General features: G+C 40.3%; 2 protein-coding genes across 2 annotated transcripts in view; one reads left to right on the top strand and one right to left on the bottom strand.

Moving 5' to 3' along the window:
• LOC142935154 (lactosylceramide 1,3-N-acetyl-beta-D-glucosaminyltransferase A-like) overlaps positions 1 to 5,712 on the bottom strand; it is a 12,652-nt gene extending 6,940 nt beyond the window's left edge. Inside the window, exon 1 of the mRNA XM_076079323.1 lies at positions 5,489 to 5,712. The gene's annotated coding sequence lies outside the window, so the exon portion shown is untranslated. The remainder of the gene's footprint in view (positions 1 to 5,488) is intronic.
• Positions 1 to 27,303, top strand: part of mcf2l2 (MCF.2 cell line derived transforming sequence-like 2) — a 145,721-nt gene that overhangs the window by 89,145 nt on the left and 29,273 nt on the right. Inside the window, exons 16-25 of the mRNA XM_076079152.1 lie at positions 9,133 to 9,199; positions 10,894 to 11,009; positions 15,480 to 15,549; positions 16,562 to 16,654; positions 16,852 to 16,944; positions 17,696 to 17,818; positions 21,066 to 21,146; positions 22,455 to 22,595; positions 25,282 to 25,374; positions 25,734 to 25,812. Of these exons, the coding sequence (XP_075935267.1) occupies positions 9,133 to 9,199; positions 10,894 to 11,009; positions 15,480 to 15,549; positions 16,562 to 16,654; positions 16,852 to 16,944; positions 17,696 to 17,818; positions 21,066 to 21,146; positions 22,455 to 22,595; positions 25,282 to 25,374; positions 25,734 to 25,812 (956 nt within the window). The remainder of the gene's footprint in view (positions 1 to 9,132; positions 9,200 to 10,893; positions 11,010 to 15,479; positions 15,550 to 16,561; positions 16,655 to 16,851; positions 16,945 to 17,695; positions 17,819 to 21,065; positions 21,147 to 22,454; positions 22,596 to 25,281; positions 25,375 to 25,733; positions 25,813 to 27,303) is intronic.

Raw genomic sequence — 27,303 nt, 5'->3', positions numbered from 1 at the left:
ATATTTTGTATCACTATAATATCTCTGTATGCATATATAGGAGGACTTATGAGATGACAGTTCATTTAGTCTGGTTCCACTCTACTCTGTCACCTCTCAGGTGCACATACAGACTTCTTTAGTGGAGAACGTTGACCATTTGTGCAGATGAACAAATCAGATGTTGTGATCCCTTTCCTGGATACAAACTAAACTAACTATAAACTTCCATGTTAAGGGGTCAAACTCAGTACAGAGGACTCTTCTACCACTTACATTGCTGACCACAGCAAACTGTTTTATCAGCTGTGTCACTTGCACATGACCGTTCACAAAGTGCCAGCACAGCGCATCCTGTTTTGCTCTCTTGTCCGAGGCATGTGCTGTGAGTCTCTGTGGATGTGGGTTGACATGTCCCCCCCCCCCCCCCGGTGTCTTCCCCATTTCCTTTGTAATCTGTGAGTTTAACGTGCCTTCTTCCTACCATTGTTGGACAGATTATTACTAACAGAGCATATAGGAACATAGTGAAGAGCCAACCTGAACTCCTTCTCAGTCCCATCCAGTACCGAAGTCAGTTCCAAATATTAACAAGATATATGTATGAGAGGTGTCCTTTTAAAAAGTGTTTCAACAATTTTACGATAACTTGTTATTTTATTTATTGGTAGAACTGCCTGATATTGATTCTGTGATCACATGAGAACTAAAATAAGGTTTTGAACGACACGTTCTCACTCCAAACTCATCGAATACAAACACTTGGTCAGTGGCTCTACGCTTCAAACTGACACGTTAGGTTCCCCTCTAGCGTCAGTAATGTAAGTTATGGTGTGTCACTTTTCTCTCATTACAAGCAGAGTGTCTTCATAAATTTCCAACGTAGGTTTTACTTAGTCTTTGGGTTTACTTATACAACAAAACTACCTGTTTAGGGTTTGGAAAAGATCGTGGTTGCTGCATCATTATATACTTTTTTCCCGCAGAAACAAAATCAATCTGTAATTATGTTTGATACAAATTTATATCTTTGTATCGATTAGGCCCCTCTAACACAAAATTCACCTTTGTATATTGTAAACAGCCCCAAACAGCCTGTCAACCACGTTGACTCGGCTGAGGATGCTGTGAATGTAAGTGCTGACCCAGCACAAAGACCTATAAAGGAGGGGCTTTAGCCCAACAGAGCCCTGAGCAGGGAAGCTGCTGATGCCTGTGCAATGCTGCCACACAATAGGCCGAAACACATATTTCCACAGCAGCATATTTTGACTGAACACTGGGTTCAGCCAACAATAGTGCGCTCTCACAACACACGACCAAGCCTTGACATTCAGAGGTGTTGTGGCGAAACTGTCGGAAACAGTCTGGAATTAGCTGCTGTAAAGACTGAAGGGAGGAAGTGAGGCCCTTTCTGCTTCTTGTGACTTTAGAATAGGGGTGGGGCTATCTTGAACTTGAACCCACTTCTTAGTGCATGTGCTCTTCGCTTTACTGCTGCTGCTGCAGAGTTTCAATATCTGGAGTTACTTCACATGCATGTAATCAGACGATGACAGAATGGTAATGAAAATGTGTTCAGACGTAATGAGGCATTCATCTCATGAATCATGGCACATTCTTTAGCAAAGTATAGATATTGGTGATTCTGGCCCTGGTATTCCTTGGTATTTTAATAAAAACTTTATTTTGCAGTATGGCCCACTGCTACTTTACAATCAATGAAACGCATGTAAAAAAAGCAAGTATTTTGCCACCAACAATGAGGCTCTCACATGTTAACATATTACTGCAGTGAAATCATGCTCCCTTTCCATATATGGCATTGACCTACTTCATAACCACTTCTTGTAGTTGGAAACTAGTTCAGTATCTTGATCAAAGAGGACATACAACACATCCTCATATCAAAAGGACACGATATTGTTTGTCAGTGACTCCAAAAATGACATACATGAGTATTCTATTTAACGTTGTGGAAACGCAGTTGTTAACACACAGTTACATGATGAAACTGAACTTTCTGGATGTGTTCAAGAAAAGATCATGGTTTGGGTTAAAGTAGGTTGAGTTGTTATGTAATGCAGGTATGTTGTTACGTACTGACGTAGTTACGAACATACTAACGCAGCAACGTACATAACTTCAAATATGTCAGCGTAGTCTTGTTGTCACTTTCTACTACGTTACCTGACTTCCTCTTCTGCTCCCTTCACAATTACTACAGCCATTAGAGCCACCTCCGAACAACAAACATAAATATGGGTTTGAGGAATTTGATACCTCATGTGGCGCTGCTTCACAATGATAATTAGCTGATGGCTGTACATGTTTGGTCAACTGTCCACGCAGGCTCTAGCACAGTCAGCCAAAAGCCGTGGACCTCCATTTCTTTCCCTGGAATTCCTGAGAGGCTTTTCAGTGTTTAGCTGCACAATTGATAAACAATAATATGATTAAACTATTGGTTCATCTTCTTGTGGTCACTTTTAGGGAATCAAGTGCGCTCTGAGTGGTTTTTTACATTCCAAGGCCAGAAGAGAACAATATGAGCTCATATGGTACCAAGGTACCAAGTGGGGCAGCTTCTAATTGTAGATTCTCTCTCTCGAACTGCATTGTGATTCTTTAGTTTAGAGTGATAACATAAGCTCACTTAGTTGCACACACTAATGGACATCAAAGCTCAGGTGTTGATATTCGACACAGATCAGATCTTAATGCTTGAAAAGCACAGATTACCCAATTACATTGCTACAAACTCTAATGGGCTCAGAAACACAAGCAGTCAGGCCATCAGACAGTTTGGAAAGAAGACAATTATCTAAAGCACTTTATACTGAGCACACTTGAAATGACTGTAATAGTCCCTTATTGTACAGGAAACCTATTTGTGTTGATGTTGGTACACAACCCCTGTAGATCCATACTGAACCAAGAAGTCGCTCTGTAAACTCTGACGGATGTTTGGGGGATATTTCTACCAATCAAAGTCGGAGACCTCTTTAGTTTGCAACCTGTTTGACTGCTCATGTTTTTAAACCCATCACACTTTGTTGGAGCAATGAAACCAAATCCCTTAGTTTTAACAATTAACTTTGGTAAGTAAAATTGTATAAAAGGTGATAGAACTGATGGCCAAAAGATAAGGCCCAACTTGAACTGGTTCATCCAAGTCAGATTGATTTCCCTTAACTAACTTGTGACTTGTCCTGTTAGGCAAATTAGTCAACATTGATTTGGTTTCATACAGGACACAAACACCTGTCTCCTGGGTGAAAGTCCTGTGTTTGACCCAACCATACAGCCAGACCTCCTCCCTATGCAGACTTTAGGAAACGCAATCAGACTTCCTCCTTTACTCCCGCCATAACTATGGTCATAGTTTGATGCCTAGGGCCACTGACAAAGCTGCTGTATTTAACATCTGCTCTCAGTCAGGTACAGTATATGGTATCACCAGATATTTGACATTCTTGGCTTTCATACAATGTTTGATACGTCCTACTGCCTGTCAACAGCTGTACAGCACAAGCCTTACTTCATTAATCCTAACTAACATTACTACTTTACTACATTGCTTACTAAATTACGTTACGTAGATATCGTAACATTACCTGACTGCATATCATATGTAGTGAGCCTACTTAACTATGTAACAAAGATACTTATTTTATAAAACTATCCAAGTACTTTCCTGTGAGAACAGAAGTTGATTTTGAAAAGACTGTGTGTGCATGCTGCGAGCCGATATTGGCATAGTGGCCAGACTCGATACTGCAGAATAACGTGAAACACTCTAGCCTTTTCCATACACAATCATTAGAAAAATAATACAACATTTTGACTGTCACAAACACCTCAAAATGACTATGTATCATAAAAATGTTCTCCTTTCGGTCCAATAAAATGTGGAAAATCTAGAAAACTCATATGATGAAATTATTTCATCCTATTCGTGTGTTTGGCAATCCCAACAGGAAGACAGCTCTCAAACAGGAATGATCGCCACTGACTTGGCTCAAGAAGGACTCTTGTATGCATGTTCTATTGACCCAAGAAAGGCAGCTAACATCTTCTTTGTTCACTGAAAATGACCTAACTGGGATAAAAATGTCATTGGTATAATGGCCAAATATCAACATATTGTCATACAACTATTTTTATGATATCTTAAAAGTTACTTCAACATTTTTGTGTTCTCAAAGAATGTCCAGCAACACGAGCGATCAGTGCGCCTGAACAAGACCCTGCCGTGTTCAGGCTACAAAAGTACTCAGTTAGCTTTAGGAAAACATCATGGTTTGGGTAAAAAAAGAACCAAATTTGTTGCGTAAAGAAAGTAAGTTACTTAACAAAACAAAGGTAAAATACAACGCCCCAAACATTCTCCTGAGTCAAAGTCCTGTGTTTGTTTGAACCAGACTTCCCCTGACTTCCTTTGAGGCAGCTCTGCATGTCCTGGCTCTTGATTATGTGGGCTATATAAGACTCACTTTTTTGTAGGTCTGAGCACAAACAGTGCATGACAACAGCCTGAAAATATGCGTGTATGTAGTCAGTGATGTGGACAGCAGCTTTTCATACAACTTTTGGACCAATTGTAATACTTGAACTAGTTCTCGATACCCAACATGAGAGAAAGACTACTTCCATCACAGATCTGCTTACATATTTTACATTCAAGCGGGAAGAACTTCTGCTTTCGATTGACACACAGAGTGAAAGACTCTCCTCACACAGTCATCTTATATACTAGTATCAAACACACTGCATGTGTTTCCAGATTCTTACATTTGTCATTCTTTTCCTTTAAACCTTAGGCTGACTTTATTTCCCTGATTGTTGGCTCTGACTGAACTGTGTGGAAACCTGGCTATGTGGCAGTTCAGCAGCCAGACCTCAAGTTCCATATAATGTAGTCCCACTGGAAATTTGACCTTTTTTCAAAACTCAAAAATTTAAACAACATTTATAAAAAGCTGAAAACTGATTCTACACTGAAAGCAAAGATAATTATAGAAAGAACATATTGAAACGAATGGGAATATAATGTTTTTGATCATGAAGTGAACACAAATCCAAACTTTCACTCTGGTTTGTAGGTTTGCCTATTGCAGAGGAGAAACCCCTTCAGAACTATCATTCTTAAAGGTGTATTAGTTTCACTCCCTGTTTGCTCCCCCCTCTGCTAAACCAGTCTGCTCAGTCTGAGCCTGATTCATCCCTCGGTCTCATTGGAGCACTGCTGTAGACTCTGGATCTGGCTTGGCAGCCTCCCAGCAGAGACCCGGTGAAAAAGTGCTTTGAGTTCTGGGACTATTTACTTGTCTGACTTCATCATCTTGACACATCCAGCTTGTTTTTTCCCTCCACTTACCTCTCTAACTCTGTCAGTCTGCTACTGCAAGCTGACACCTTTAACCTGGAACACTTGAAGGTATTATAGACTTAATTTAGAGCAACGCCTTTCAGCACACAAACACACACATACACACTTCTGACTTACCGAGTCTGCTCCAAGTCTGATGTAAAGTACAGAGAAACCCTTCTCCTCTGGTATCTGTCTGTGACACTCACTTTCTCTGACTCACTCTTTCTAACTGCTCCTCTCGTTCCTTCACCATCTCCGCTTTACTCTTCTCCTCTTCTCCCTCTCACTTTTTCCAATGTCAGACACGGTATAGTCAACAACTCAGCTGAGGAGAGCCTCAAACGCCTGCTCTGATTGCCCTGAAGGTCCCAGTGTGAGCGCTGTGTGAGAGAGACACTGTGTGTGAGTGTGTGTGTCTCGTGGCGGGGGAGGAACCACTGGGCAGCAGAGGGAGATCTCTTTACCGCCACTTTACATTTTCCCACCTCCTTCTATCTGTGCTTCCTTTTAGACAGTGTCTGTTTTTATAAGCGCAAGTACATGGGAAGACTTTCAGTTTTTATGAATGAAAGTGTAAGTTAGTTGCAGATAACACACACACACACACACACACACACACACACACACACACACACACACACACAGGATTTGCAAAGAACCACCACACACTAGCCTGATGTACCCTTCAGGAAACACAGTCCCAAATATGATGAATTTAAAGTTAACCACCAAACTGAATGTAACCATCCTGCATTTCCTGAACTGGGACTGAGCACCCCCACATACTGTACTGTTACCTCTCCTAACCCCGAACAGACACACAAACCATTCCCATCACAAATTGAAACCCACTTTCTCATTCTCTCAAGGAGGCAGAGAAAATAATTGATTATTAACGAGGCATCTTTGGGATTGTTGTGTCCCGGGACTCGGCCAATCCAACCCATTCTTTTTCCCAACTCAACAAATACAGAGCGGCCCTCTGCACCTGATACGATGTACCAAGCACCCATTAGTGTCTGTATGAGACGCAGTAGTAGTAGTAGTCCACATATGATCATGTGGGAGCTAGGGCTGGGTATCGTTTCAAATTTGATAACACTATTGAAAATATAATACCGCACTGATCACTGATCAGTTGCAGTACTGATTATAAAAGGTTGATTTCAAAGATTTATGATTTTACCACATTGTTATTTAACATTTAAATAACAGATTATTCTGTACTACAGCAGGCAATGCAGATGAGTTCACCTTAAAGCATTTAACTTACAGGACCTGGAATTCTCAACAGCTATTTATATAGTCATAAACCTATTTTTACAAATCTCGCTTCACTTGTAAATGAGCAGCTTTGAATGTAAGCAACGAATCGAACTTTCCCTCTGTATGTTTGAGCCGAGGGAACAGAATACATGTACCGTACTTCTTATCTAGCCATCGTGCTGTGTGACATACTAACATAGTGTTGGTTCTATTATTTAACAAAAGAAACCCATGTTTTCAAATCTTGTCTGAGCTAGCAGCCGTACAAGTGCTTTGCCAAAGTCACTTATGCTGAACAGTGGCCACTAGTGGCAATTAGAGGATAGAAACGCATGCTAAAACGTAGTGCAACAGTGGCACAAGTAGAAAGGAGTCATTAAGTCAGCAAACTAGGTCAGTTTCACAGTAATCTACTGTATCTGAAGTTAGCTAACATGAGCTAACACTAGCCCCCATCCGTAAGTGCTGTTAGGCAGTAGCAGCAATCATCATCAAATGTTAGAGGTTCCTGTAACTATTTATTTGCCTGGAGCATTCATTTAACATTTCAGCATATGTGTATATGTGGAATGCATGTCCTCAGCTGTATCAGCTGATGCACACATCATGTGCAGTAAACCTAGTTAGGGCTGTACATCGACAGGAGGATAAGTCTGTGTCTGTGTGTGTGAGCACATGTGTGAAATTGTACAAATTAGAGCCAGCACATTTGTACACAGACAGGTAATGAGCGCACAAGACTAGCCCACTGTCTCCCTGTACTTGTGCACATTCTTAGTTCTAACGAGGTTAGAGACAGGCGCTTCAGTTGTGGTCTGCATCTTGCCTTTGCAAGTGTTTGCAAGCGTTTGCAAGCGCTTGCAAACACTTGCAAACGCACCACCATTTCCTCTCCATGTGTGTGATATGACAGATGGGAGGGTTTGTGATAGCAAGTGAAGGACCATTACTGGATGTCCATATTTGCTTTGTTCGGGTCGATTTTGCTTTATGGAATATGATAAAGGCTTTAAAACTAGTTTGACAAAAAAAAGTCTCATTCACAAGCTTTCTTCCTCACTGGATGGATTTTCACATGGATCACTTTCATTTGGGGCTCCTCCACAAGACAGGGCCTCAAAATGAGGTAATAATGCAGGTGTCACCTCCACTTTGAATACAGTTTGCTCATCACGAGGAGTACTACTCGGGTTGTATAATGTCTTTTTTTGTCTCTGCTCTCCAAAATTGAATAGAGACCCCTGATGATGTCATCAGTGTTGTCTTGGCTTGGACTTTGACATATACTATAATATATATTTGTACTCAGAGTTCCTGGGCAAATACCAGGATCTCAGTTCCCATTATTTATATACTCAGCTTGCACTAAGCCTTCAGATCGTACTGTAAAATGAGAAAGCAGAGCATGTGGACAGTGTCAAAATAATGATTGAAGACGAAGGTAACTCGCATTCTGCAAAGGGGATTCCAGGTAAATGTTACCAGGTAATCCAGCTAAACCAAAACAGTAGTCTAGATTAGCATTTGTCTCAGTAGAGTTCAAGCCGTGTTGTTCTACCTCAAACAGAGTGATGTAACACATTCCTAATGACCTATTCTGCATTACAGCATTAGGAAAGGTTGGCACTAGAGAAAAAGTCACAGAACCACCAATGTCGAATTTATCCTGTGTGCACCATGGATATCTGTACCACATTGCACAGCAATCCATCCAATAGTGTTTTCCGTCAGGTCTGACACACTGACGTTGCTGTTCCTAGAGCCTTGCTGCTACTATGACTAAAAGTCATGCGGACATCCAAGTACAGCCAATTTGTTGTGAATGTACGAACTAGTTTGAGCAGACACTAAGCTACATATGGTAGCGTAGCGATCATCTGTGCATGTGTGGAACGCGTCCTCCAAGCAGACAGTATAAACACAACTACTGCGCGTCTGTGGTTACCACAGCTGTGTAAATGCGGTTGTTTGAGAGGATATACGAGGATACGACAGCAACTCTCAAAAGTTAGACATGAATATTCAGTTTCCTGATGACTCACACAGTGTTCAACAACAAGTCCCTGTTGAACATTAATACAAGGATGTAATTACAAAGCAATTTGAGATGAAGTGGTGAACCTGAGTGACTCTCACAGCTAATTTTTCGTCAGAAATTCCTAAATTGCACTAACTGTAAGAGTGTATTGGCTAAAAGGCTAAAACTTAAATGTGTGTGAGATAAACTGGACTGGACTTTGACTGGAACAAGGAAGGATGAGGATGTTCCCATTACTTCTCCTCTTTCCACAGCAAAGTGCAATTTCCTTTGGTAATGGTGCCATATTTGTCCGTTGGGACTCGCTCTTCTCAAAGAGGGTGTCATTGCTGCTGTGCCAACACTTAAATTCATGTTTACTGATTTATTCGTTTGTTTGTTTGTTTTTTTGGGTGGAAATTCAGCCAGAAGGGTTTCATTGTGATTTGCTCCGCATGCGTTAGAAATCCCGGCGTTCTGTGCTCTTTCTCTGCAGACACATCATGACTGAGCTGATTGAAACAGAGAGGCTGTATGTGGAGGAACTGCAAAGTATCATGGAGGTACAGTATCTCTGCTGGTTCTAGAATTGTCCTACACTGCATCACGGCTCACTTACATTAAAACAGATGCGATCTTCTATTGTTTAGTTGGATCTGTCTCAGTCCTTAAGCTCTGCTCTTCATGCTGTTGTTGGATGTTTAACATGCCCCTTTAACTTGAGCAAAAAAAAGACCATTCCAGTAAATTACCACTTGGACATTGGCTAATCGCTAATATTCCGTAACTTTCTTCAGTTTCAGCGATGAGAAACTGGGTAAATCTTCATCATCTCATCAATCATTTGTGTTCACTTTTGGTTTGACCTCCACATAGTCTGGCTAAACTGATGCCTTTTCACAGCTTGTTTGGTCTTGTGACTGTAACGTCTCTGGTCCTGTGATTTAGTGTGGGGGCTCAAAAGAAATAAGAAATATAAATAATAAAGAAATATGGTCAAAATGAGCATGACAGAGCCAGAGATATCACAACTTTTAGTCCCAAATATGGGTCCATCTCCATGAGCACTGGATCCTATACATCCCATAATGCAACTTGTTAGTGTCTGTTCTTTAGACTTAGACTGCCTGGTAAGCCCAATGGCCTTTCAAACATACAGCAGCTTATAACACAAGTTTTCTGTTTAACAGTCTATTCCTGATGGAATCTAGCTGAATGCGGTCCGTGTCATTTTATACTTAAAGATAACAGAGCTAATTAAAAACTGAATAAATCGCTGTTGTTAAAGGGCCAGTGTGTAGAATTTAGGGGGATTTATTAGCAGACATGGAATATAATATTCATAACTATGTTTTCATTGGTGTATAATGACCTGAAACTAAGAATTGTAGTGTTTTCGTTGGCTTAGAATGAGTCCTTCATACCTACATAGTACATAGGGAGCAGGTCGTCCTTAAGGACTCCACTATGTTTGTACAGTAGCCCAGAACGGACAAACCAAACACTGGCTCTAAAGAGAGCCTTTCATGTTTTAATATTACCTCAAGGCCACCATAGTTCTCGCTTGGTGTTCAGTTGGTTGTAACCTGCGACCTCACCACCAGATGCCACTAAACCCCACACACTGACCCTTGAACCAAACTCCCAAAGGGGCTTTGAGTACAGAGCTAATCTTTAAATTCCATCCGATAGAGAGGGCTGGTCTAATCTGTTACTTTTATTAATGGTCATTTGAGATACATGTTAAAGTATCATATAGTGTTAAGTGTTATGAGTAAAATAAAAGAAAAAAAGATGATAGAAGAAAATCAAAGGCTTGTCTGTGATGTAGCTCTTGGTATTCAATTTTATAATTTCAATAGGGAAATTCTTAATGCAAATAACTCCAGATATCAAATAGCATTTTGACTACTGGTACATCCCTGAGTTCAATAAGTGCATTGATTGCCTTAAAGAAGACTTTTCCTCATAAATCCAACCTCCAGACTCCTGTCAGTGTTTGAACTCCATATGATCTCCTGGGTTGAATATGTCCAATCAATTTTCTGTTGGTTTACACACGCAGGAATGCATTGATTCTGACTCTGCATTATATTGATTACATGACACAGAGCATGCGTGTTGGTGTATGTTGGTCTATAAGTCATTCTCATCACCCACAGGTGTCGATTTGTAGCCAGAGTTTGACACTGCAGATGGGCAGATGTTAAGAATCTCTGTTTCTCTTCTTCTTCTTCTACCCTCCTCCTTCTTTCAGGGTTATTTTGCAGAGCTGGATAACTCAGAGCTCAGCCACCTCATCCCCCCGTCGCTGGACAACAAAAGGGATGTGCTGTTTGGCAACCTGCCAGAGATATATGAATTCCACAACAGGTAGGCGGGATGCATCTTGAACATTGTCCTGCCTTCTGCTCTGTGTGTTATATAACATATCGGTAACAAACAAGAATGACCACAGGTTCAAATGGTAGATATAAATATGCTGTACAGCAGATAAAAAGGGCTGTATCACTGTCTGAAGCCATCATATTAGTATTAATATGAGTTACTTGTGTCATCAGACACCTTGTGATTATTTTGAATTTTGAATTTAATTTGTTTAGTTTTTCTCTAAACTGAATTAATGTTAGTCCAATATTCATGTTCTTTTAGCTCTTTTTTATTCTCCACCAACTACAGAAAAAAAGATCTACTGTCGTGCAGGAAACTCTTTGATATGATTGTTAACCTTGATGTTGATATAGCACACTGATTAACAGTTAGTTAGTTGAATTACGACACATCACAATGTACTACAATGGATCTGTAAATTCATTCCGTCCATTGAGGCAACATGCATAGCAACATATTCAGGACATTGTTCTGATTGTTCATCAGCAATAAACTCTAAACAAGTAAGAGAAGGCAACGAATCAGACGCTAGCAGGTCTTTGTGGAATGCAGAAGGGGAATACAAATCTATAAATCTGCCATAAATAACATTTGACCTGCAGATCAGAGGGCTCTTCAACATTTACAAAAAACGCTCCGGCACACTTATTGCTGGTGTGTCATTGGTTAAGCTGCTGCGTGCCTAAGGCTGTCTGTAGTGCACATTAGGTTCATCAGAATGCAAACATTGATCAGAGCAGTGTTTCTCTGATGATGATGTTTTAAGTGAAGGCTTTTGGAAAAGCATGTCTGTGTACATGATATCTGAAGAAGTTATGAGTTAACTTACAGTACATTACATAACAGTCATTTAGCAGACGCTTTTATCCAAAGTGAGTCATTGAGATCCTATCACAGCGTAGGCACAGCTACCGGAGCATTTCTATAATCATTTGTACAGAACAGTTGGTCACAGGTTGAAATCATCTGTTTTCTGCTTATTGGCCAAAAGTTAAATGCAATGAGTAGCTACAGTACTGTTTGGATTCCAACACAAAGAAAACACAAACAACTTCAGATATCACTTTCCATGACCCCCATGACTAAAATGTTATAAACTGCTTATAGCACTGTATAATTATGTTCATAAGCATTCATAAATATCCATAATGCTTTATAACAATAATCATAACACATTATAAAGCAAGGATCATAGTTATAATACACTATATTCTTTTTATATTGCGTTATAATCGTTATAAATTATAATGTAATTATAAGTTACTCAACGTGCTTGGTGTTTCTTTTAAGTAAAGTGAAAATATATCATTAAATCTATGCAACACACAAAATGTAAAAATTAATTTTTACTTTAATTGTGTGAAATTAAAAGCTGTTGTTTCATAAACTTTTTACCATCAATATCTGAAAGGTTATGGCCTTTATTTGAAATAATTATGTTGCGGTAGTTTTCACAAACATCCATTGGCTGCTTTGGGACTAATAATTAATAGAGTAAGATGTGTGCTTTGTCTTTCCACTCACATCCGTCTATCCTCAGTCTGCATTGCAGCTCGTCTGTTTGCTGAAGGGAGTCACACACATACAGTAACTGGTTCAGTGAGTTCCAAACGTTAGCATCAAGATCAGCTATGTAAGTAGCGGGAGGAGCATCAGACTTTAAGTCTCATACAAACAAAGTGTAACTCCTGAGTTAAGTCAATGATTTGATCACTTCATGTGAAATTAATTCAATCTTATTGACCTGCAAACGTGTGAGGCCCTCCAATGTGTCTACATGGTAACCTTGGATTTGTAAAAACTAGAGAAAAGGTTCCAGAGTCTTATCTTCAACCATTTGAGGTCAATGCCTACCCTCAACCAGAGAGAGTTCCACAAATAGTGGGTCACCAGCGAGACCCGACCCCCCCTCCAATGTCCAGCCAATTTGAGAGAGGAGACAGTTTACGTCTTCAATCCTACAACACTTCTTCCTGAGGGAATTCTGTTCCATAACTCTCCCGTTGCACCCATAAATAACACCGTAGTCATTTTTATTCTCTGAAGGAGATTGTTTCTAACAACCTGTCATACCAAAACAAAACGGCGTGAGCCCATGCTCCTATGCTAGGTTAACACTGTAGGTAATAAGCTACTTACCTGAGCATGCTAACATTGTTAGCCTACATTTGAGCAGACAAACACTATTGATTCCTTCTTTACAAATGTACACTCAAGCAGTGTGCATGGGCCATGGTAAAGGACACGTATAGTCTCCGGGATGACCGGGCCAGTTTCAAACATGTGGTCAACGTTGTGGATTGAAACAAAAGAAAAACAAATGACTTGGTTATGTTTCGGCAACAAAATTACTGAGATTTAATAAAACATTGTGGTTTGGCTTAAAATGAGTACGTTGGTATGTACTGTAAGGGCCTAAAGGGGCCGGGTCATTAGAGGCACCTACGGTCCTGCCAGAGGGCTCCACCCATTCCCAGAGGAGAGCATTGGGATCAGGGAAGAGACACATGCAGCTGATCTCATCGGGGAGGTGAACAAAGGACAATCAGGGAAGCTGATCTGGTGGCACATGCTGAGAGAGGAGCTCAGTCTCTTCACCCCAAGATCTCCAGGGTGTTGGTTATAGTTGGAACCGGTAAATCGGCTAGCGGCCCGGCTGAGATTGTTTTAAATGTTCTAGTTTTGTAACGGTGGTCTTGACGGAGCTAGATTTTTACGTTTTTCTGTTTGCTTAATTAAAGACCCTGGTAACAGCTGCTCTGACTCTGTCTTTGATCGCTGTGCTGCCACTATTTTCCTCGTGCAATCCTGTTACATTCTGTAACGTAAAACATTTAATATAAATTAAAATAAGTCAACACTGACTATTGGTTTCCACATCGGCCTCCTCCCTATGCGGACTTCTGCGGAAGTTGATTAGAAACAAACAAAAGGGAAATGTATTATTTATTAGAAATAATAAATAATACATTTCCCTTAAAGCTTAATTGGCAACGTCATCTTTAGGACACCAGGCTGACATTCAACACCACTCCAGCGCGTTGAGGAATCCAAAGCTTGAAGAACATGCTGTCCCGTTGCTTGGCTAGGACTGGACCGTTGTTGTTCAGGGGAGCAGTTTAATTAGCAGTTAATTTGTGCTCACAAGTTGGATTTGATCCACTTTGCCTTTCTTAAAGATTTGCACAGACAGTATAACAAATAATTAAGTTTTGTATACAGAAATATTGACCTTTTGGGACTTTTGTGGTCCCATTTGAGTAGTAGAGCAGGGGTTTACTTCCTGAAATCATAGCTCCGCTCCACTCCACAGAACTGTACAGCATGTGTGCTTGTGCTCGTACGAACAAAGGTGTCTGTGCCGACAAGATAGTCATTCAAAGCAACTGTCAACAAGCAGACAAATTCAGAGACACCACATGCAGACTGCAGACTTCCTGAAGGCCTGAACCAAAGAGTTGCTCCTCCCTCTCCATGCACTTTCTTCTTAGTACACTTCCTTTCCTCTCTCTATTGCTTCCTGTTTTGCCTCTTTCTAGCCGTCTCCCTGTCAACTTGTTAGCGCTTCCTCTCATCTCTTCACAGTAACTGGTACAAGTGTGAGGTGGAGCCGTCATTGGACTGCCTAGGATTCTGTACTCTTCTTTAAACTCCTCTTCTCTGAACTCTTCTTCTTTAAACTCCTTGGTTTTTACATTTCAAGGGGCCAAAACCTCACTTGTTGTGGGCCCACCGTTTTTAAAGGAGTACTCCAGTGATTTAGTATTACACTTCCTTAAAGTTGGGAGGAAAACAATGGATTAAAAGATAATACTTTTAGTCACTGAACTGATCATCATACTTTCATTCTGCTCATTATTTGCATACAGTCTTTTCAAAATAAACTTCTGTTTTCATTGGAAACTACTTAGTTAGGTTCAGGCAACAAAACTAGTTTGTCCCGTTTAGGAGAAGATCTTGGTTTGGGTTAGAATAACTACAGAAGTGCCGTTACCTAAGTACAGACGTTACATGCAAATAAATCAACGTTAACTTTGCGTTTCAGGTGGCACAAACAGCAGTCTCTTGATGAAAGATGTTTTTGTTCAACACATCCACCTGTTACATTTCCTGGTTCATGATTAGGTGGATTACATACAAATTGATTTCATGGGTTGTCTACGAAGTACAGCGCATTCGTTATCGGAAGGTATAGCTATGAATGCTATATGAGGCCGCTCCAAAAACACTTTCCATGATGAGTAGCATATCTTTCTTAGATGAGATGAGTAGAGTTAAAGGCCAACTTACCCAAGAAGATCCAAATGAATGACTACAGCAACTGTACTGAAGGAATGTCCAAGTTGTTGAAGCCAAAAGCTGCTTACACACCTTAGTAAGTTGGCTTCCAGCCTGGCAAAGAACAAATGACAGTGTGTGTTCTCATTCTGTTTGTTCACAACTTACCTGCAGTACATTTCTGAGGGAGCTGGAGAACTGTGCAGAGAAACCAGAGCTGGTGGGAACCTGTTTTCTGAAAAGGGTGAGTTCAGTAGTCGTGTAATTATATGTTACATGAGTATTTGTATTTTGTTAATTCACACTTTTACTGCTGAATAATAAATACTTTTTAAAACTACTTTTAGTACTTCGAGTACGTTTTACTGATACTTCATCTGTACTTTTACTTGCAATGTATATATTTCTATATTTCTGTGTATATGTATTTTCTTGGGTCCTTTTAGATCCGGTCTCTAGTTCTTTTTTTTATTAATTTCCGTATTGAGGTAGGTCTTCTGTTCTGTTCCAGACAGACAATCTGGGGGATGGGTTAACATATTCTCCAGGGTGTAAAAGGAACCCAGTTCAGTGCAGGCCCTGCTTCAATGGACTAAAGTTGTCCCGATTGTCAGAGAAGGGAAACAGAATGAACCCAAATGCAGACAGACGAGGAAGCAGCAGCGAACACTGAGATTTTCATGGCTAAGAGCTACATGAATACTGTGAAAGTATCAAACATGCTCAATCCATGGAGAAATACACACAGCCTGTATTCATGAACTGTGCCTTTAAACGAGCCGTCAGGACTTCTGTACGGTTGTGATGTCACAACTATACAATCTATATCGACCTGTATTTATTGACCAGCTGATACCATCCAACGGTCATCTATGTTGTTTTGGGCATCGGCAAACAAACTTTTTTGTCGCTTTTGTATGAGACAATTTGGTACTGGATTAAGTCCTTTGCTTTGTATAACCAACCGTTCAACCCCAAATCTTTGGATTTGAGAAAAAGAAAATTGCCAGTGATCATAATCCAGGCAGCAGTTACAGTATGTTTCCTTCAACATAGATTTGGCAAAGCAAATGAATCATTTTTAGACAGGGTTTGTCTCATGATGGTGGGCTCCTTTAATGAATGAGGAGATGAGGTTGACCAGCCAGTGATGTGCCAAATTGACAGACTTAGTATTCCAGCAACAGCTAAAATTGACCAGAAACTGACAAGAGTTGATATACTGTCTTCACTCAGACATGTCTTTGTGCTGTCAGAAAGAAGAGCTGCAGGTGTATGAGAAGTACTGTCAGAACAAACCACGCTCTGAAGTCCTCTGGAGGCAGTGTGGAGACAGCCTCTTCTTTCAGGTAACACACACACACACACACACACACACACTGAACAACCTCACTCTACAATTTATATTTCCTGCATTATCGACATTGTTGCTGTCCCATTTTTGCAAAGGTGTGTTTTGACATGAACATGCAGCTTTAACACTAGGTTCTGAAGATTTGTCTTGTGTCCCCTCCTGATGGACAATGGTTGGTGTTTGTGACAACAGGAATGCCAGAAGAAACTGGACCACAAACTGTCTCTGGATGCCTACCTGCTGAAGCCTGTCCAGAGGATCACCAAATACCAACTCATGCTCAAGGTAACCAACTCAGAACCCACAACACTTAGTGCTGTCAGCTGTAGGGAACTCTGAAGCCCACTTGCTTGCTTTTTGGTTGAGACGCTTCTTTGATTGGCTACAAGATCTCATTAAAAATGATCCAAATTATGTTTGACTAATATTTCAGTAAATTAATAAAAGCTCTTTTTGAGCTTGGAGCCACAATCAGGGTGTAGTCTTTCAGGGAGCCAGAGTTATACACATCTACACCCCCGTCTTGGCGTTTAGAGTTCAAAGTTCTGAACTTTAATTCAGTTTTTTAATTATTTCCAAGTTCATTTTTTGGGGGCGAGAGAGGGAGAGAGAGGTATGCTACACATGCAACAGAGGTCCCAGGTTCCGTGGCATGCACTGCAGCCATTGGACTACCGAGGCACTCCAGAAAAAGAAAGTTTTGAAATGATTAATATTAAGTAGATTTTGTTAACAGCCCTTTTTTTATGAATATGCAGTCTGAAGGTACCACGTATCATTTGTACCACAAAATAAAATGTTAAAGTCGCTCAATACAGAATTTGGGGCATGCCTTTTGCCATCACACGGCTCTCACTCAACATGGCAGCGGCTGAGCCGGCGGCTAGCAGTGCTAACAATGCCAACAGTGTTGACGGAGCTAACGGTCCGTACCTGGGAGCCGGTAGGTGGGCGCTACGGTAACTGCCGCATGAGCACAGGGCAGAGCGGCGGCAAAGAGTAATTCATCTTTTTCTGACCACTTCCTGTCTTCCAGGAGATGTTGAAGTGCAGTAAGGGTGAGGGGACGGCTGAGTTGGAGGAGGCTTTATCCACCATGCTGGACATCATCAAGTCTGTCAACGACTCTATGCACCAGATAGCCATCACTGGCTTTGAGGTCAGTGAGTGGAATTCATTCATCATCGCCATCATCATCATGTGCAAAGAGGAACAAGTTGAGAAAACTTGATAAATAGGGCTGTGTGACCGGCTGGTTATGTCAAATCAGTTTTACTGCGGTTGTTTTTTTCCGTTAAACGTCTATGTTATGTGTTCCAAAATGAAAAAGACTAGTTCTGTCACCTGATATGTTTTTTATTTAGATAAGTTGAAAGTAGGTCAACTTTAGAAATGATGTTAAGTCAACCATTGTTTAGTTACAGAGCTGTTGGATTTGATTTCAAGTAGTATTTTACTCTCTTTTCAATGATCCACTGCAGCATTAGCTATGCTGCGAACAGCTAAATCCAAACATGGATTAGTTGACCAGGGTTTGAAATTGATTGTATGAAGAGTTTTGAGAGCACAACCTCTTTTGGACTGTCCACACCACCTAAACTCAGCTCCAAATTATTTATCAACCAAACACACAACAAAGTTGTGATTCTTTGGATGTGTGCGTTTTATTCTCAGTGAGGAAACATTTCTGACATTCCATCTCATTCCCTGGCGATTTATATCTGTGTGTTTGGTCTCACCAGCTGTTTCAAAGACTTTGCTTCTGCGCTTAGGGGAAATAGTGACGTATACCATAGTATGGATCTCCTTGGCTACACAGAGACACACCGTTTGCAATCATGGGTAAACAGATGTACTTTTGGGTCACTTGCTGGAATCCCTAATTGTGTCAATTATTTTTGAGAAGACAGTCTCCAAACTTATTCTAAGATGTCGAATAATCTACTTTAGGTAAACGTCTCTGGATTTATGACTTTGAAATTGAAAAAATTGAATAATGAATAAATACAAAAGCTGATTTTTTGTTATTCAATATTGTATTATTCAATACTAGAGGTTAGCTTGAGTATAACAGCAAATCATTAGCATTTACAACTCAAAATCTGTAATACTAGAAAAGGATCATAAGATCACAATCATGGTATTGTTGTTTATCAATGAATATTATGACCATAGTAAATAGTGTTTCTGATTATGGCGTTCATCATTTGCCGGGGACAATGTTCTTATTTTTAAAATAAATAATAAATAAAAAGTCAGTGAGATAAGGTAAGACAATATAATAAATTATAATAAAGACAATACATATATACATTATAAACTTTAATTCATATTGAGTTAGAAAAACAGACTGATTTTAACTGTATAATTTGCATTAGTTTAAAGTAGAGTGACACCATCACACAGTCAGTGATGTCATACAGGACGTCCTGCAGATGGTCGACGCCAGTTAAGGTTTGATGGAAGCAGATTTAAATCTTTAGCATCTGACAAAGTTGAGAATTTTATTCCTAGAAAGAAATAAAAATTGACGCTGGATCCTGGTCCGGTCGTTTTATTTCAGAAGGGAACTCTCTGAAAGCAAATGGACACTTTGTTTATGCAACTACATCCCACTGTAGCAATGCTCATTGTAACATGCCATGTGGTCGACTGTTGAGATCAAATGGAATCAGATATTGTCACTGATTTTCAATACAAATCTATTTCACCCATTGGTCTGAATATAAGACAATGTTTTTTATGGAACATTTTAGTATACCTATCTGAATTTCCTTTTTTTCTGGGAGGATAGCTCAAACAATCGATTGGAACAAACGCTCTTAACGGTCTTTGATCTCTTAATAAGACTTGATTCATTCTTCCTGTTCATGAGCAGCTGCTCGTTCATGAGGTTTGGTTGTGAGCATAATCAATGCCAAGGATTTGTTATAAAATGCTGCCTGTTCTTCACCGTTTGTGAACAACAACTTCACACCAGGTGTCAGAAATTCAGCAAAATTAATTTTAACGAACTAAGCGGTGTCAGTAGTACTAAGGGGCCCAAAAAAGGAGAAAATATCTGAGCTGCATTGTGACACAAATAAAGAGGGAATGTGTCCACATGAAGTAAGAGGCCAAAAACATCTCACTTAAAGGGAAAATTTGGCAACATTATTATGATGGTAAATGTAGTCCATTGAAGCAATAGATTTCTCAATACGTGCTGTATTGATTCAGAAAGCTGAGTTCCCTTGCTCGTGGAGCCGTGCCGGCAGTGCCTACATATACCAGGATGCATTGAGCTCGAGCTCCTGGCGCCAAGCCAGAACATAGTGTAGCTGAGTTGCTTATGTAAGGAGCTTTTGTTGTCTGAACCAGCGTGAAAGTGTTTGCACTCGGCAGCTAAAGATCTGGAGGTTCCCCGTCGGCTATTTAATCCCATTGCTGCTGCAGCCGCCTCTTCTCTCCTCTGCTTCAATATATATGGCTGAATATCCAAAACACTGTAGGATGTGTCCTCGTCAATAACGTCCTAAGTATAAGAATATGTTTTCTTTAAACTTCATTTACACAACGGAACGGGTTTAGGAAGCTCTGTTTTGCATCTAGAGCACGACACCGCTGGCTACCCAGAGAGATGCAGAGATGAGTAGATTGTAGTTCTTCCTCCCCTCAACTACGTGACGGTCACGTCAAACGAGAGCACTGGATGCATGAAATACAAAGGATTTCACAGTAGAACTCAGTTTTCTGGATTTATATAGCTCACAATTATGAATGTATTGCTTCAATGGACTACATTTACCATCAACACTGAATGGACATCCACATCAAAAGTGGCAAAATCATTTTTTAAGCTATCCGTGACTTCCTGTAGGAGGCAGTCAAATCAATGTGACAGTCAGAGATGGATGATTTAATTTGTTCCATCACAGGTGTTATAACAATCTGCAGAAACACCCTGAGTCCACAATAGGAGTGTTATAATTGTACTAATTCCAATAGATAATAATAAACTGAAATGATCGATGCCTGTGAAAAAACAAGTTTTAAGAATTTTTAGAATGATTCTAATTGGCTTCAAGGACCAGATGTACTCCAAAACACATGTGGACCGTTTCTTACATTAGCTTTTCCGTAAATATGCAATCTGTGTGGTCATGGATTGTGTGTGTGTGTGTGTGTGTCAGATATATATTATCTATCATAGCTATTAGCAAGGTACAAGCTCTGGTTCAGGTTATGCTTGGCAGTGCAAATACATTTTTTAATTTACAAAGTTGGGTTAATGTGCATTCCAGCTTGTAGAATTTGACAACGGTACTCAAATAAGAGTTTACAGGTAGAAGCGTTGGAAGCAAAGTGCTATGACTGTACTGAGTGGTGCTCTAAATGTCTGACTGTCTATGTGTTGATGTTCACAGGGGAACCTGAGTGAACTGGGGAAGCTGCTGATGCAGGGATCCTTTAATGTGTGGACTGACCACAAGAAAGGCCACAGCAAGGTACAACCCCATAATCCAGTGGACGGTGTTACTGTCTCTATGTTACCAGAAGTAGTTAATACAAACATGCCTGCCTTTTTGACATTAGTCAAATCGAATACATTTATTCTGCAAGTTTTAGCTGCTTTTAGTTTTTTCTACCATTGGATGGTTGGATGGATAAAGTGTTGGATGGATGGGTGGTTGAAATTATGGATGGTTGGATGGATGAAGGGACGGATGGATGGATGGTTGAAATGATGGATGGTTGGATGGATGGTTGGATGGATGAAGGGTTGGATGGATGGTTGAAATGATGGATGGATGGATAAAGGGTTGGATGGACAGTTGAAATCATCTATGATTGAAATGATGGATGATGAAGGGTTTAAATGGATGGAGAGTTGGTGGGTTGGATGGTTGAAATGATGGATGGATGAAGGGTTGGGTGGATGGTTGGATGGATGCATGGTTGGATGAATGGATGGTTGGGTGGATGAAGGGTTGGATGGATAGATGGATGGTTGAAATAATGCATGGCTAAAATGATGGATGGATGAAGGGTTGGATAGTTGGATGGTTGGTTGGATGGATGAAGCAATGGATGGATGGGTGAAGGGTTGGATAGTTGGATGGTTGGATGGATGAAGGGTCGGATGGATTGATGGTTGGGTGGATGATGGATGGTTGAAATGATGGATGATTGGATGGTTGGTTGGTTGGTTGGTTGGTTGGATGGATTCAACCACACAAGATTTAGAGAGAGTGCTAATAGATTTTCATATTGTATAGAAATTAGCTGAAAAGGAAAATGAGCCTGGAGCTTGTGGAAAAGTCCTCAAGAGAAGAGCAGGTTTGAGAATTGATTAGTTGAAATCTGAGATGTCATTTGTAGTAAATGGGTTTAAACATTCATTTAAAACCATCGGGTTTTTATATTTATATTTTATATTTATCAAAGTTCAAAGAAAAGAAAAAACAGGGAAAAATAATGTAGATGTGTCTGCACAAAATGCAAATGGGGACTGCAGTAGTTGTTGCATTTGCTGATGGTGAAAGAAGACCATCTGTTGTAGAACATGTATCCTCTTCAGTAAGGGAAGAGATGCATAACAGACAAACACACAGGAAGCAAGAGGGCTTATGATAAATATGGCGTTAGTCTGGAGAAACACAATTGGTAGCAATACCAGGATTATTCACCAGTTCTCAGTTGTTTCTTACCACACTTAATTTGAAAACAAAACTATGTATCAACATGAATATGATAGTTGAACAGTGGAATGATTAATGGTCATACTGATAAAAGAACTAATCTCCTGGTTTCAGGTGAAGGACTTGGCCAGGTTTAAGCCCATGCAGAGGCACCTGTTCCTGTATGACAAGATGATGCTGTTCTGTAAGAAACGAGAGGAGACCACAGATGGACACGAGAAGACCCCGTCCTACAGCTTCAAACACTCGCTCAAGGTCAGACACAGATGATGTTCTTTCTCCAGCTGTCCATTTTGTTTGGTTGATGTCACACCTCTGTGTGTGGCAAAGTGATGAAGACCTCACTGTAGTCTGATGGTCTGAAATAGTAAAAGTTGAATTTGTGTTTCAGCTAAATTCATCAATTCTTAAATGCTCATTTTATGGGTGTCCGAGACAAAACTGTTTTAAATTGAACTTCACTGAGTTGGTGTAGATATGGTGTAGTGTACACAGAATATACATAAGAAGCGGACAAAGTCATCATGACGGCAGCCATTGGCTTGTGGACTACAGTTTTGAAGCCTTGAGTTCGCTATTTTGGCCGTCACCATCTTGTATTTTTTGCAACCAGAATTGACACGAGAGGGTGGAGCAAAGAACAACTGAATGCTAAACAACATTTTTAGGCGACCAAAATGTTACAATTATCTTTCATGAAGTGAAAACACACTATGAAAGGGTTAAAGTTCTAAAACGAAATCAAAGACAACTCCCAGACCGGACAACGCCGTGGTAGTGACCTGTCAATCACTGTGTAGCCCCGCCCTAAAGCATCCCCTGCTTTATGGTCTGTGTGACTCTAAATGGACCATAATGTACTAAATGAACATCATGCTGTATTGAAGAAGACTTGAAACTAGAGATTGAGACCATAAACTCATGTTTACAATGTTTACTGAGGTAATAAATCAAGAGAGAAGTAGAGTCATTTTCTCATAGACTTCTATACAACCAGAGGAGTCGCCCCCTGGTGGTCACTAGAGAGAATGCAGGTTTAAGGCACTACTTCATTGGAGAATCAAAAAACATCCTTGATGTATTGTTATCATGGGGGGGGGGGGGGGGGGGCCCTGCATACAGCAGAACTATATCAAAACATCCATTTACAAACTGTCAGACAAGTCGCAGTATAATCTCCCAGTCTCATTTATCCAATTACAGTATATGCTCATTACTTCCAAATCTTGCTGTTGAAAACATAACTCCCTCTAATGTCTCATGCACAGACTTGCGCAAGCATGAGACAATAGTGGAGGAAATGTTTTAAATAGTACGATTTTAGTAAAGATGCATGTGTTTGGGACATAGTGAGCATACGACTGGGTTTCTTCAAGAATTCAAGGTAAGACCCGGTGAGTAACTGATATGCAAATGGTCATTTCAAGGTTTAAGTATTCTTTTAACAAGCAGTGTTAAAGTGTATTTAACCATACGACTTCTTACCTTGTTTCAACTCTCTCTCTCGCACACACACACACACACACACACACACACACACTGACATTTCAGTCAAATGAAACAGGAAGTTGGGGCTGGAGATGGTTATGTGGAACATTTCAAAGAGGAAAGAGTGTAAAGACTGTTGATGTTGAGATAAAACGTGAGGTCTTTTGATGACTCTTGTAAACAGGATGAGTAACCCAGTGAGGTGGAGGACAAGGGAAGATAGCAGCTCACAGAAAGCCTTTTTGACAAGACAAGACATTTCAGTGAAAGTAATCATGTTGTTTTAATTGTTGTAGTATTATGTGCAAATTCATATATTACATGTTATCATCTTGATGGATCAGCTTTTGAAGTTCTGGAAACATCAAATCTGCATGGATCCATTTTTGGCCACTAGGCGCCAGAAAGGCTCCACATCAGCGCAGACGTATTATTGTTTCATCTTGGAAGCATGTGTTGCTTCAGTTTATCATTCAAAATAAAGCTAGTCACTGGGTGACAAAGATGAAGAAGCATGATACAAATAAGTACTGTCTCTTCCAGCGTTACCCTTGACACAGAACACAATCTCCACACACACACGAGAATAAATACATTATTCAAAACGTTGACTTATGATGTTGATATTCCTAAAAGTATTATGGAAGAAAAGGATAATTCACATTGCACATTTTAAGTTAAAAACTCATTGACTTCCACATGAAGCCTGAGGGAACTGGAGCTGTCATTGATGAATATGCTGTACAGCACCTCAGGTTCCCTTCCAAACAAGTCCACAGAAAGAAGTCAAGTATGAAAGCGTTTCTTTTTTGGGTCAGCAAAACATCTCAGTGTATCACGCTTGTGTTCCTGCCTGTGTTGTAATGGACAGTAACAGAGTTGCTCTAATGAAGGCTGAAACTGACACCCAGTGAGTGACCCCCCCCCATCAGAGCAGGATCAATTTGTTATAGAATTGACCTATTCTGTGACAAATGCTTCTGTCTGGAGGTGTGTTCAGGTTCAATCATAGTTGTCGTTGCCGATGCATTCAAGTGCCAAATCTCATGACCACCATCCTTTCATTAGAATACTAGCAGGTTGGACTACTGTACATGATCACTTCACTACAGATCAAGACTAGGAAAAGATAGCACATTACTCCTGTTGTAGCCTCACTGCACCGGCTCCCTGTGACTTCATAGATGCTGGTGCTGTAACTGTTCCTAAAGTAGCCACAAAGGGGGAATTTCCAGCACCTGCTGGTTGGTTACTGGGTGTTATGTTTAGTCTTCTATGTGCTCTTTTCTTTATTATGGGGACTTCAAGGCAACAGAAAGCAAACACAGTGCTCTGCTGTGGGTCTTTGTAACGGGTTCATCTGACCATGACCAGCTGACACTCAGTCCTCAGCTCGTTGTGGTGACACAGCTTTGCTGCATCTCACAGTGTCTCTGTCCCTCTGTCTGTCCAGATGAGCTCTGTGGGGATCACCGAGAACGTCAAAGGCGACATCAAGAAGTTTGAGGTGTGGTACAACGGCAGAGAGGAGGTTTACATCATCCAGGTATGTTGATGCCGGCGGAATGAGTTTAACACTAAAAAACAACACAGCAAATATTTGATAAAAGTCGAAAAAGTCAAACGTAAAACTTGTCATAAAACTGAAAATGATACAAAAGATTTCCTTAATATTTCATTTTGTTGTAGATGTTTGTTGGGAGGCATTCAGTGACCTCTAACACAGTCCTCCTCTTGGGGGCAGTGTTGTACCACACAGCTCTCCCACTGAACAGAAAAACAGCATTGGCGTTAAAAAGCTATCTGTGTATATGTTGCTTGATATGTGTGTGTGTGTGTGTGTGTGTGTGTGTGTGTGTGTGTGTGTGTGTGTGTGTGTGTGTGTGTGTGTGTATTCTTCCCCAGGCTCCTTCCATGGATGTGAAAAATATGTGGGTGTCAGAGATTCGTAAAGTTCTTACAGGCCAGCTAGAGGCGTGCAGAGGTACACACACACACATACACACACTAAATATCTCCCTCTTTATGTATTTTTTACCCCTTTCATAACAACGTACTTCAGTTCTAACTTGAAGCTGAAGGACAGGCACGTGTCTGTTTGAATCCATTCATCTCTTGGCTTCTGTTTCCAGTATACACATGTATTATTCTGTTTCTGTCGCGTTTGAATGAAGTGCGTCTTACAACTATCAGTGAGTTAAATTAGTCTTTCTGTCAATGGAGCACAAACAGCTGTTTCTTTTCACATCTAGCTCAGTGATTGAGGGTTTCTTTTGACCAAACCAGAGTTGGTGATGGTTGAAACATTGGAAAGACGTAACAGGACAGAGTTTGAATGAAGTGTGTTTTACGATCAGCTTGGTAAAATTACTGTCTCTGTCGATGGAGTCCTGTGGCTTTTAGGAGAGCTTATTAATTGTATGTTTTCTATGTTAATACATTTTAATAACTGATTATATTACACTTCAAAGCGCGCCACGTAGCATAGCGCTAGAAAAGGGGCGGAGATTAGCATGTCACCCAGGTGTCATGATCCCATCACAAAGACAGAAGTCTTAGTGGGTGTTGGTGGTTTGTTGTCCAGTGGAAAAAGGTTCTACATGCAGACTAGTTGCTGCTATTGTATACATCTTCACAATTCCCCAGACATTTCCCAAACTGCTGTTTGTAAAACTTTTTTAAATTCCTATTCATATACTGTTTGATTTTCTATTCTATTTCCCCTTGCGGAGGCTCTGTCATTACTTCCTGCTGCAGCAACTCAATTTCTTTCTGTTATGAGTTGTTTTTAGTCTGAACTCCCAGCGTTAACCACAGGTGTTTACAGCGACCACAGTGGAGCGTCACAGTTTGACACGCTGGGCTACCCAGAGGCTTAGAAAGGGATGCTGATGGGTCTGACAAAGAGTCCTTGTGACGAGTTGGAATTAGAACATGCTGGTAAACAGTAGCTCAGAAATGTCATTTAGAAAGTACTAATTCGTTTTTGTGGTGGTGAGAAATGTAATCACTGCCTGCATTATGTTCACATGCAACATTTTTTAATCAAATGAAGCGAAAGGAATTTTTTGTATTACACCTCTCCCTAACCTAAACCAAGTCCTGTGAGCGCCTTCACATAACCATTCAAAATAGTTCATGATGATATGAATATGAGTGGATGTTGTATTGCAACACTCGATATTTTGACACAAATGAATTACATTGTCAGTGAATATTTTACTGAAGGCATCAATACCAACACTTCTCCTCATTATGTCGATGAGAAAGCATAACCAATACTTGATAACGTTGCTGACAAAAAGTGTCTCCTGTTTCAAATGAGTGGCAGATAAATGTTATTTCTAACAGACACGGTTCCATACATAACGGATTACAGTACATACAAAGAACTCCAACCAGCAGTGAATGACTGGGAGATTGTGATGGACATGTTATAGATTAAACTAGACTACCAATAGATTAATCAATAATG

This window comes from Anarhichas minor, unplaced genomic scaffold (genome assembly GCF_050575085.1).
Source record: "Anarhichas minor isolate MPS153535 unplaced genomic scaffold, ASM5057508v1 ptg000071l, whole genome shotgun sequence".
Lineage (NCBI taxonomy): Eukaryota > Metazoa > Chordata > Actinopteri > Perciformes > Anarhichadidae > Anarhichas > Anarhichas minor.
Note: the sequence above shows the minus strand (reverse complement) of the source record. Positions and strands in the feature narration are given on the sequence as shown.